This window comes from Camponotus floridanus, unplaced genomic scaffold, assembly GCF_003227725.1.
Source record: "Camponotus floridanus strain SB8 unplaced genomic scaffold, Cflo_v7.5 scaffold3, whole genome shotgun sequence".
Lineage (NCBI taxonomy): Eukaryota > Metazoa > Arthropoda > Insecta > Hymenoptera > Formicidae > Camponotus > Camponotus floridanus.
Genome location: NW_020229436.1, coordinates 2,732,309 through 2,744,757, shown reverse-complemented (window position 1 = coordinate 2,744,757; position 12,449 = coordinate 2,732,309). Strand labels below are relative to the sequence as shown.

Here is a 12,449-nt window from a genome sequence, read left to right as displayed (position 1 = left end):
ACGAAGGCGGTCTTGTCGAATTTTTTCCTCTTGTCCACCATTTGCTGAAAATCAAGAGAATTTTAGACACGTGGGAGTGATGTTTTTACGACTTATTTTATTTGACAGCCGCTAAATTTTTAATATTTTTATAATAATATAATATTTTTACAAGTGTAGAATTTTAATTAAAATCAAAATAGGTTAAAAATAATTAGGAATCTTCATATTCTGAATACTTAAAACATGTTTTATAAAAATTTAAATAAATTTTAAAATATACTCTCTAAAAGTGAATCAGTGTATTATCATTGTAATCAGTGCTGTACTTATAACTGCTTGTAATCAGTGAGTATTTATTGTTTTTCAGTCACTCTAGTGAAAGTAGTATATATACTAGTATATATACTACTAGTATATATATACACTGATTCACTTTTAGAGAGTACATTTTATATATTTTCTTTCATAAAATTTTTAAGTAAATTTCATTAATGAGTGATTGAAATGGAATAAACTAAACTGAATTAAAATTTATACCATCAATCAATATCAATATTTTTAATTATATTAATATAATTGTTGGGATCAAATAATTAGAATTAAGTTTGACACCACTATAATAATTTAAAATATGACGTTAAAATATGATCCAAGTTTCACCATTTTGAAATACGATAACTTCCGAAGACATGCTATATAGAAAGGAAGGAAGTATTCGTTTCGGTTGTCGAAATGTTGATTAAAAGAAAAAATTAAAAATTAAATTAAATTAAAATTAAAAGTAAAATTTAAATTTAAAAAATTTTATAAATTCAGTGAAAGAGAGAAATCTTATGTACTTTGGATTTACTCATAATTGTTGATCAGAGGAAGTGCGAAGTTGAGAAGAGTTGTGTTGATTATTGTTATTTTAATTGATTTATTACATACGAAATTTGTTCATAATGAAATTTGTCCATATTTAAAATAACTTAGCTTCTTGCAATGCTAAAGTAAAAACAGACATCCTGAGATCTTTTTAATTATGTGCCTATTAATTCACTTACAATTAGCAATTTAAAATCAATTTAAGCAATTAAAAATCATTGAAAATGCCTATTTTTTATTAAAATGTTTATAAAAAGTTTAACTGTTGAAATCAAACGAAAAATCATGTTTAACATTAAGCGCGGGTTGAGAATTTAAGTGCGATTGCACACGATTTTCTTATCAATCAAAATAGAACGATAAAGAAGATATAGAAGAGAGAAATCGAATTATTCTTTTCTTCGAAACGATTCATTCACGAATTCGCCGTCGAACGTTGCATTGAGGAAGGCCATCATTCCATCAATGAGGAGTATAAGTCAATCAAGGGAAGAGGAGGGAGGAGAAACCACCTAAGAAAACACGGAGGGCGAGAGCGAGAGCGAGAGTGCGAGTCGGGGTCCGACGCTGTGTTTCGAGGGGTCGACCTCTCACGCGTCTCCATTAGTCATCGGCATTGTTTGGCTTCCTCTTTCAGGATGATGGTCACACGGCCAGAGAGGCCACCATCTCGTCAAGCACTCAGCTCTCGGCACAGGAAGCAGGATTCTCTGAAACGAGACACTCTCCTAACGGCGTATCGGTGCCAAGCAGTCTCGGTGGATGGAAACGCCGAACCCGCGTTTTCCGCATTTCACGCTTTGCAGCTAGTTTTTTTTAGCGCATAAATTCTCTGTATATATTCAATAAAAATTGGAAATCCATGAAAATGATCAATAGTCTACAGAATTAATAAAGATTATATAAATACTATAATATTATTATTAATTATAACGTGGATTAATTATAAGCTTTAGTTTATTTAAAAAACACAAGGAATTAAATTATATATATCTGTTGTCTAGAAACGTAATATTTTCCTGATATTATAGAACATTGAAGTAGATGATACGTAAAATAATTTTTTAAATCAATATGAAAGAATTAAATACTACTTTTTGGATTTACACTTGATAAAAGATTCGGCCGATGATTAAATTGCTCGAAAGATTCTCTGAAAAATAGGATCCTCTTTTTCCCACGAATTTTTTATCTTTCATATGACAGATATATTTTAGATCGGACAATATCTTACAAATTCAAGCCTTTTTTCGTGAAGTCAAGTTTCATGCGACATAATATGAAAAAAAGCGAAATCCCACAATGAACACTTGTCGCAGTCTTGGAATAGGTATCTGGCTTTCTCATTAACAGCCGAATGAGAATTCTCATGCAACTAACTCAAAAGCTAGACATATCTAGTAGTCGCAGCACATTAAGCGCACATTAGATACCCACGTGTTTGTTTCAATTATCCACAATCGCGGTCTAAACGATTTAACTCTTCGTTGATGATTTACGCAAAAATTATTGATGATAACAAATCTCTAAACAATTATTCATTTTTAAAAAAGTCATACTAAATCGAAAATCTAATATATCACAAAAGTCTTGAAGTTTATTGTTTTTTTTCCTTGATGTCGATTGGTCTTTTTCTTGTTAACAATTAGCACATATAATTTTCTTTCTTTAATTCCTTTTAAAAATTAAAAATTTACTTCGGTATATTGGATTATTAATAGTGAGAATTAATTTGTTGAATTTAATAATTTTTTCAAATCTTCTTAAAAAAACAAATTTAAGTCTGTTCCTCTTAAAAATCATTTTAATTTTAATTTTAAGTTTTTATAATTTTAATTTTAATTTTACATAATTTTTATGTATAATTGTAATCTATACCAATATATATATATATATATATATATATATATATATATATATTGATATATATTGTTGTATTTAAGAAAACACACATGCATTGTTCTTGTCATGACAAAGGAATTTTCACAGTTTATGAGATTACTGCGACAGATTATATATAAATAGCAACAGATTTGAGAGCGATTAATTGAAATATGCTGAATTTTATAGATATCTAATTAATTGAAATATATTGTCAATTTTGCAATATTCATATACATTTTCAAATCACCGAATTTTTTCTGGTTCATTGGTTTCCGGCCAATTCTGCCAATTTTGTTTACGGTGATTAATGGCTAAAATGATCCCAACCTTTCCTCGGTTCTTTACCGGAAGCTTATAAATTACAAGTGCAAGATGACGACGTTGCCCGTGTGTATTCTTGACTCATTGCATAACGAAACGTGCGCTTGTCACGACAGAGCGACGCCCGTCAATTTCTCGCGAGTTTCGGACGAATTGCAATTGTCTGTAAAATATACATGTATGATAATATTCAATGTTTAAGTGTTTCTCTTGGTGTATTTTTGGCGGGCACATCTGGCTGAACTCTTGACATGTTTCCCGCCTTTCGGACGCAGTTGCCGTTAGTTACTCGTCGGCAATGTTCGTCCGTTCATCAGATCTTGTGGGAGCATAGCACTTGTTCGCCGATAAGAATGGAGGATCATCAAACACAAGGTAATAGCATAGGGTAGGGAAAAACCTATCAAAATTGTTATTAGAAATACGATGTACAATTTGGGATATTTAAGAATGAATAATAATAAATATAATTATGACACATAATTTAGACACATGAGACAATTTATATATAATTCTTTTGTAAATAGTGACAAAATTTTGTAAAAATGCAGTTTATTCTGATTAATCAAAAAACGCAATACATAAAATAATTATTTTTTTCTTAAATGTAGTTGAATTGTGTTGAAATAATATTGATAAATATTATATACGAGGAATTAAAAATAAATTATCACACTTTGATTATTCTATTATATATTACTTTGGTATAACTTATTTTATTACAAACAAAAATAAATATATATAAAATCTCATGAATGATACTTTAGGAAGATCGCGTCATGGATGGCACGTGAGGGCGCGAGTCGCGATAATGATATTCATCTGCGTGGCCGTTAGTTCAATGATCATTTACTGGTTCGTTAGTTCGATTATAGAAAATCGGCGGAATAGTAAATACAGGGGCTCGATCGATGGAAAATCTCATAAAATGGCTTATTTGGAGAGGCTATCCGATCAAGTTTTACCGTTGGAGTACACGTAAATACAATCAGAATATTTTTTTTGCTTGCTACTGAAGCACTGGAAATAAAGAAAAGAGATATTTTTTTATTTTTTTATTTATTTCAATTTTTGAATTAAGCGTTTTGTCAGTTTTTATAACATGTATTAACATCAATATAAGTCGCTCAGTTTTCAGTATTATTCTTTCTCTCTCTCTCTCTCTCTCTCTCTCTCTCTCTCTCTCTCAATCAAATATATCAAATTAAATGTGCCAACCAGTGCGCATTAAGTATATTTAATTAAATTCGCCATTAAAGATTTCTTTAGCTGTTGTTAAAAGAAAATATCTATGCAACATATGTGATATTTAAATAAGTTTCCTCTAATTTTAAATCTCTGAATAGAATTCAAGTAATATATGCAATGTTTGTAAAATTAACACAGTTTGTCGCAATGATAGACTGACATTTGAATTTTCTGTCTGCGCCGCATGTCAATCATCTGAATGATTAATATTGCAGACATAAATTAGAATATTTGCAGCGCATAACTTTATTTGCTCTTCGCTTGTTCGGATTAAGATTAACGTTAGAATCCAATCATAACAACGAGGAGATAAATATTTATGTTTATAGGAAGTAGCACATCTAAATTAAAACAATTAACGTGTATTAATATACCACTTGTTTTTTGATCTTCCATAATGTAATCTTCTTCGCTTTGGAAAAATTTACGTTGCAGCTTGAAAATAATGCCTATATTAGAGGAGAAAAATTTTACGATGATTGGTATCGCACAAATTCAATTTTATTCCAAGATTTCGACCAAACACATACGTTTTCATGCCCGCAAACTTCTCATACAAAATATTACCGTGAAGGAATATCGTTCCTCGAATTCATTGAAGTTGATTTACAAATACATCGAGACGGAGAAGGATTTCATCGATGTGTATTTTTCGCAATTATTAATAGCCGGAGAGACTTACGTTTTGGATGTAAAATATACGATCCCATTACATGAGGAACCGATGGGATTTTTTAGGAGTTCATACATCGACCGTGATACTAATGAAACCAGGTAGTAATTGACGCAAAGATGATATTAAATATTACTTTGTTACCTTTAATATTATCTGTCAATATCGACATTAATTTCTTCGTTTTATAATAAAACATTTAGTGCAATTTGTGTTTATGTATTATATATATTTTCATCTTGTAATATTCTTTTAGATGGATAGCAGTGTCGAATTTTTCCCCCAACTACGCTCGTACAGCCTATCCATGCTTCGACGAGCCGTGGATCAAGACGCCGTTTCACATTTCAATCGCCAGAAAATCCAACATGCGATCGCACTCGAATTCAATGAGAAATGTCACCGAAGAAATGTAAGAGATCCATTCAATTTTATAACATATCGCATTGTTAATCGCACATCCAACTACTGCAAAGACTTACATATATAATGTATTCGCGTTTAATTACACACAAAGATTGATTATATATATATATATATATATATATATATATATATATATAATATTCCAATTTAATTCAGTTTCTTCTCTTCAGTCGTGATATGCCAGGATATGTTTGGGACCATTATGAGAAGACGTTACCAATGTCCACTTACTTGGTCGCCTTCATGGTCACCGATTTCGTGAGTTACGAAATTGCTGTCACCGATCGACCGTCACATACGATATTTTTGAGAAAAGATGTCGCAAATAATATAAAATATATCGGCAATTTAATACCAAAATTGCTTCGTTTAATTCAGAATTTTACCGAATTTTATTACGAATTGGACAAATTGGATGCGATTGTGGTTCCCAGCTTTGCTTATTCCGCGATGGAAAATTGGGGCCTTATAACATTTCGGTAAACAAACTTGCAATAATTTTTTTATAAGAGGTATATTACCTAAGATTTTTCGTCTCAAACGTGATTCGACTTTTTCTTCAAAAAAATGGTTACATATTTATAAAATATATTTATTAAATATTAATTTTATAATATATTTATATTAATTATATTACATATTAATTATTAATTATTAATTATATTTATATTAATATTTATTAACTATTAATTTTATGTGTAATATTATAACAACATATTAATTAACAAAATTTTAAATATAGCTTTGGAACTATTGATATTGCTACATTGATATTTTTAGAGAAGATTCCATCCTCATACAAGAAGCTGACGGTATCGCTAACGTTAAAAAAGAATTTGCTAGCATCGCAGCGCACGAAGTCGCCCATCAATGGTTTGGTAATCTTGTAACACCGAAATGGTGGGATGACGTATGGTTGAAAGAAGGATTCGCCTCATTTTTCGGATATTTGGCATTAAGCGTGGTAAAATATACTTAAATTAATTTTTTAAATTAATGTTAACGTTTCCTTTATATTTTTCACGTAATAATTTTTCTGTTAGACTTCTAGTAATTTGATGTGATTGCTATTTTTTTACTTATTTGCTGATAATTTTTCACAATAGCTTATATTTATCGCGTTTTAATGGTTTACGAGAAGTAATTATTAATTTTTATAATTGCGCAATCATGGCGTTGTAGTATTTATTCAAGGATTATCCTGCGATTACCCCCCTTGATTTTTCAGCTTGAGCCTGCATCTTGGGATTTGCAGACCAGCTTCCTGATCGAATGCCGCGACATGTTTGACAGCGACGCCGATGAAACGGCACACCCATTGCATATTGATTTGAGCGAACTGAGCTCGCTCGCTGATGTCTTCGATTTAACGTCGTACGTCAAGGGTAATTGCATGGCGCACATGATCTATCATTTTCTGGGTGAACGGATCTTTCTGTCGGCTGTGCGCCGCTACATACGTACATATCGCAGCGCTAATCAAACGGATCTCTGGAGCGCTTTTCAGGGTGAGATCGATGAAGCGAACGGGCTACTGGCTTCCTCGGGGCTCCGCATGAAGGACATTATGCGAACTTGGACGTATCAGGCAGGCTTCCCTGTCTTGCACGTCCGACAGAATCGTGAAACCGGTGTGATCGAGTTTACGCAGGTGCGCCCCATGTTTATCGCAGATCGATCTACACAAGCGTGTTTCTTCATCTCTCTTCCTTGTATCGTCGACGACAAATTATTTATCGATGGAATGTGTTTACGACGATATTAATCATCGTTATTCCTTCAATGAAATGAGACAAAAATGACATTATGTGGCTTTACGAATAAATTATATAGGATGCTTCTGTGTATATTTTAATCTCTCGGCAGATCCTCCGAGATTAATCTGAAATTCGATTTTTTCTTACCGAAAATTCGATCGAGTTACACACTTAGTCACGATCTTTCAATATTTTGAATTAATTGATAATTGAATTTTGTATTGAAATTTTGTTGATATGAATTTCATTTGAAATTAAAATATTTATTTTAAATATTTTTTGATTAAAAGTTAAATTGCAAATGAAATTGTAATTTAAAAATATAATTGTGAATAAACAAATAATTTTTATATTAATTTGTTTGCATAGTCAATATTAATAATTTTTTCGTTTATCATTTATCTTTTTTTCATTATATATGTATAATTTAATGTATATAACTTAAACATTTAAAATTAATCATAATGATTTATAAGCATTATAGATAACTTTTTCAGGAAAATATCGTAACTTATAATCTCCATCATTATAATAGATAAATAGATGTAAAACACAACCGTGAAATATTTGCAGTGGACGTCGATAAAAATTGCTCAATTATGCGATGTTTGTGTTTCAGAATCGATTTTATCATTATGGCCTAAATAGTACCAGCAAAGAGTTATGGCATATCCCGTTGACATGGACAACCGAAAATGAACAGCAATTTGGTAATACCTTGCCGAAGGCATGGATGGTCAAGAAACACATGAAAATTAACGACACTGCTCTTAGCCAGGCGACTTTCAACAATCACTGGATTCTGTTCAATATCAATCAAACAGGTAATACTCTGTCGTAACATCCACCGTTCAATTAAGAAGATAATATCCAGAGCGATATTTTCACCGACAATGTTAATCAGTTTGAAAATACCCGAGTCATTTGATAAATTTACATACATATTTATTTCACACATAAAATGTTCCAGAGCTTTCGCAAATATTAGAAACTTAAATTAAAAATAATGCTATTCATTTAAGTGTCCAGGGATTAATAGTTCACAAACTATAACACAATATTTTTTAAATTTTATTACTTTCAAATTATTCAAGACACTTCTGTTAATAGTTTATCGTCCTTATATTTTATAGCTTTATATCGTGTCAACTACGATATAAAGAATTGGAAATTGTTAACGAAATCCTTCCGAGCTTTGCCGAAAGTAGCAAAAGTGCAAGTGCTGACCGACTCGTCTGCGATGGTTAATGCTGGACTGCTCAATAAAAGAATCATGTGGAGTATTCTTGAGAAACTGGAAACGGAAAGCGAAGAAATGTTGTGGACACCCGCGATGCCTTTATTGACTACCATCCAGAGCCGTCTTTGGGACTCGAGCATATTCGAAGTAATATCTGAGATCATCAATGTCGCACTCAATGTTTGTGCACTCAATATCCATATAATAAAAACAAACTTTCTTAATTATTAACAATGATTTTTCCGCGACAACAAAACACACGATATATCCATAAATAAACGAAATCGCTAATTTTTGCGATATTTGCGCTACGTTTGCAACTCATTTGCCAATTTTTCCACGATCATAAATGGCAAGGAAAAAATTTGAGCACACATTATGTTTTATTATTAATTTATACGGCCGCGGCGCGCGATAAGATATACGAGATAAAATCGATGCCGCCTCGCGCGATCTAAATTGTTCACTATGCAGTTCTGTCTTATGTCGTTATTACGCGCAGTTAAGGCTTAAGTATGGTATTATAAAGCGTATGATTATCCCTGAGACAGATATATAAGCGATCATCGGCCCATCGGCCATCGTTACGATTCGACGTTCTCAATTAGGTCGGAGGACTCAATCATTATTTGCACCGAAATACGAGGCACGTAACATTTAATTAAGCACTCGCGCCGACCAATGTTGCCGTAACAGTTTCCTTTTCACAGAAGCCATTATTGCAAAAATATACGAGAGGAAGGTCTCACTGCAAGTAAAGAGGCGGGCCCGCGCGCGATTTCTTTGGACACTCCGTGTCCGTAAGCCTAACGTGCCAAATTAAATAAATACGCCGCGGCGTATCTTCGCGTTTTAATCCACCCGGTTTATGGCTCGTAAATTCTGAATAAATGGAATTACTCTCTTACTCCTTGTGCGAATCAACTGCAGATCTCCATAATGTTGCGATAAATATCGCTGCCGCGATTACTTTGCCTTCCTTCTCGCAATTTCACAAGAACATTTTGATGTTTTGCAAAAAAGTGAAACGGAATCTTGAAACGAGAGAGTGACATTCGCTTAAACTGTAGCAGCAGTTTGTGGTTTTTTTTCTTTTATAAAGAAAATAAAATCCTGCAATATACAAAAAATGAAGGGAGAAGGAAAGAGAAAACATAGCTTCAAACTTATATCCAAAACAAATTTTTTTTTAAAATTACTTAAATTATTTTTAAATTACATAATAATTAATTATCTTTTTATGTTTACGCGGGTATAATTTTAGTTACACTATTTAGAATGTAATAGCTATCAATTGCATCTTGTTCATTCTCAATAATATATTTTAGCTTCAAAAATATTAATATAATTAACATTTTTAAAAATATTAATGTAATTATTTTTATTTTTAAAGTTTGTTTACTTTACATTGAAATTTTTCTGAACAGAAAGCACAAATTTAATCGTTTCTTCCAGTTGGTGATGTGCAAATTCATAGACAAGGTATACAGTAAAATGGAACCGTCGTTGGTTCATAAGGATCCTTTGTTGTGGACAGAATTCGAGGTCAATGTAATGAAATCGGCATGTTTGGTAGGTCATCGGGCATGTTTAAGGACAGCTCTCAATTTCACAGACAAAATGCTACAAAGCGAATCGTCAAACTCGTAAGTAGTTACAGTTGCAATTGCAAATATTGATACCTTATATTTAATGTCGGATACAGTTTGTTGTTTTTGCAATTTATTGTTTGTTATCGACGTGATATATTAATATTAAATGATAATCAGAAAATTCTTATTCAGTTTTAAATATATGATAGGAATATAAACATGTTTTAATAGTAAACACTATTCTGATGGAAGAAAAATCACTATTGAATTAGTGTTCCAGAGAAATTTCGTAGTTGGATGTATTGTACATTTATGAAAGTTGCCACGGATAAACAATGGCTAGAATTCTTGAAGAGATATAACGAATCAGCTGTATACGAAAAGGAAAGTCTTGCCTTTGCATTAGGATGTCACGTTAATCCGAATCTGTTGAAAAAGTAAGTTACATGTACAAAATAAAATTATTGGATTTTTATATAAAAATTATCCTAGTATATCTATTTTAAATATAATATTTAAATAAATGTTTTCTTAATTACAAGATATAATATATACAAGAGATTTAATATATGTATAATTCTTGCGAATCATAAATTATGTTAGCATAAATACTTTCAGATATTTGCCTATGATATTTTCACAAAAGAATACGCCTAAACTTGCTTTAGAAAATGCTCTAACATCCGTGGTATTAAATCCATATGGGTATCACGTTGCAATGGAATTTCTAATTGAACATTGGGATAAGTTTAATGCGAATGCAATAGAGAAACATAATAATTAGTAAGTTAAAAAATTTAAAAACACGCATGATAATGTCATCTATTTCAAATTTTTATCAACGATTGTAAATTTGTATTTCTTAAAATATTAATTTTTCTATACATTTTATATTCAAATTACAACTCTTTAATATTTAAAATATTTTCATTATTTTAATTCCAGCGCGAATGTTGTTCTGATCAATATATTCCATGTCTTTGCGAAACGTATTCATCAAGAAGAGGACGTAGAATGGGTAAGAAAATTGCGAGTGGTGAAACTTAATGAGGATCGGAAAGTGAATGATAGTGTTCCTCGAAAACGGATATGCATATCTCGTGGGTATGAAAAGTGCCGAATTATTATGTAATCATGGCGTTTTTTCTTTCCCAGCTACGACGACTAAAAGGCATGAGCAAGAAATACGACACTGTGATCGGACGGGTTATTAATAGAGCTCGAATCAATGTCGCGTGGTACGAAAAAGAAAAAAATGAGGTAACAGGTCTCTGATTATTCAGAAAGTGAAACGAAGTTCCATATCTGACAGTCAAACTTCACGCGATTCAAAATCTTCCCGTTTTTTAATTCATTTTCGTTGTTTCATCGGTTATTAAGAAGATTATTATTATTAATTGATGACATTTAAATGCATTCTGATGTATTTATCACTTATCATAATTTACATGACGAAGTAAGAAGGCACACGCATGATAAAAATCCTTCACAACTGTTTATGTTGTCAGTTTTAAAAGGAACAGAAAGTTTGTTTGCAAAGCGCTAACATTTGATTCTTAAATACATATATTTTCTTGCAGACATTAAAGATACTGAAGGAAATTTCTATGAGACACGCTGAAACGAAATATTGCAGGAAGCAGAATTAACTGTGTTAAAGATTCATGCCAGAATCAATGTCAGCTATATATATGTATATGCGATTATAAAAGATCAACAAAACAATCATAAATAATTTATGAAACATTTAATTGTGCAGATGTTAATGCCAAGACACCAAAAGAAACTATTTTCACTCTCGTATTAATGAAAATTATTAGTGAAAATATCTACTTTTTACTATTAATGATAATAATTACGAAATAAAGAATATCTATTTTTATAATATTATTAAATGCAAAAAGCTCTTACGGAATTGCTAGACTTTTTCTTGAAATACGAAAGATAAATTGATGATAAAAAAAATCAATAGTAATCAAAAATAATATACAGTATAAAAAAATGCATCAAATGTGCTAGGATTAAAGGACGCAGGACATTACACTTTCCCTTCGAAATCATCCCTCGAATATCAATGCGTTGAGCCAAGCTCGAATATAATTTATCTGTACAAAAAATAATCAGCTGCCAAGTTATCGGTAGAACATCGCGGATGAGCGGATATCGTCAGCATCCCCCGAGGAGAAGTTGCGAGAAGTTCTTGCCGCGAGAAGCGCCGGCGGAACCCCGCTCCTAATCGGGCAGTAACGAGCCGGGCTTTCGTGTGGTCGGAGGGAACGTTGCTAAGTAAGGGATTGATTCACGGGCAGTTATAATACCGCCAAACCGAAGGCCCTAATAGATTCAGGTCAATGCCACTACCGTTCTTCGAAGTCGTTTATTATGTGGGAAGAGCGGACCCCGTTCTCATGCCACACAGGTCGTCGGTAACCTGTGTGTGCAACGGACTCTCCACGGCG

The 12,449-nt window shown here is 31.9% G+C and overlaps 1 protein-coding gene across 1 annotated transcript; it reads left to right on the top strand.

Moving 5' to 3' along the window:
• Positions 1–3,178: 3,178 nt before the first annotated feature.
• On the top strand, positions 3,179–11,766 carry LOC105256819 (thyrotropin-releasing hormone-degrading ectoenzyme). The gene is made up of 15 exons (XM_011267052.3): positions 3,179–3,429; positions 3,822–4,032; positions 4,738–5,076; positions 5,232–5,387; positions 5,572–5,880; positions 6,182–6,365; positions 6,630–7,052; positions 7,778–7,982; positions 8,292–8,545; positions 9,854–10,044; positions 10,263–10,427; positions 10,609–10,773; positions 10,936–11,008; positions 11,146–11,250; positions 11,571–11,766. The coding sequence occupies exons 1-15, from the start codon at positions 3,306–3,308 to the stop codon at positions 11,637–11,639; spliced, it is 2,973 nt and encodes a 990-aa protein (XP_011265354.1). The 5' UTR covers positions 3,179–3,305; the 3' UTR covers positions 11,640–11,766.
• Positions 11,767–12,449: the final 683 nt, after the last annotated feature.

Excerpts from the sequence above, each read along its gene's own strand:
- LOC105256819 (XM_011267052.3), top strand. The coding sequence starts at position 3,306 with ATGTTTCCCGCCTTTCGGACGCAGTTGCCGTTAGTTACTCGTCGGCAA. Across the intron at positions 5,388-5,571 it reads AGAAATGTCACCGAAGAAAT|TCGTGATATGCCAGGATATG; the intron begins GTAAGAGATCCA and ends TCTTCTCTTCAG. Across the intron at positions 11,009-11,145 it reads AAGAAGAGGACGTAGAATGG|CTACGACGACTAAAAGGCAT; the intron begins GTAAGAAAATTG and ends TTTCTTTCCCAG.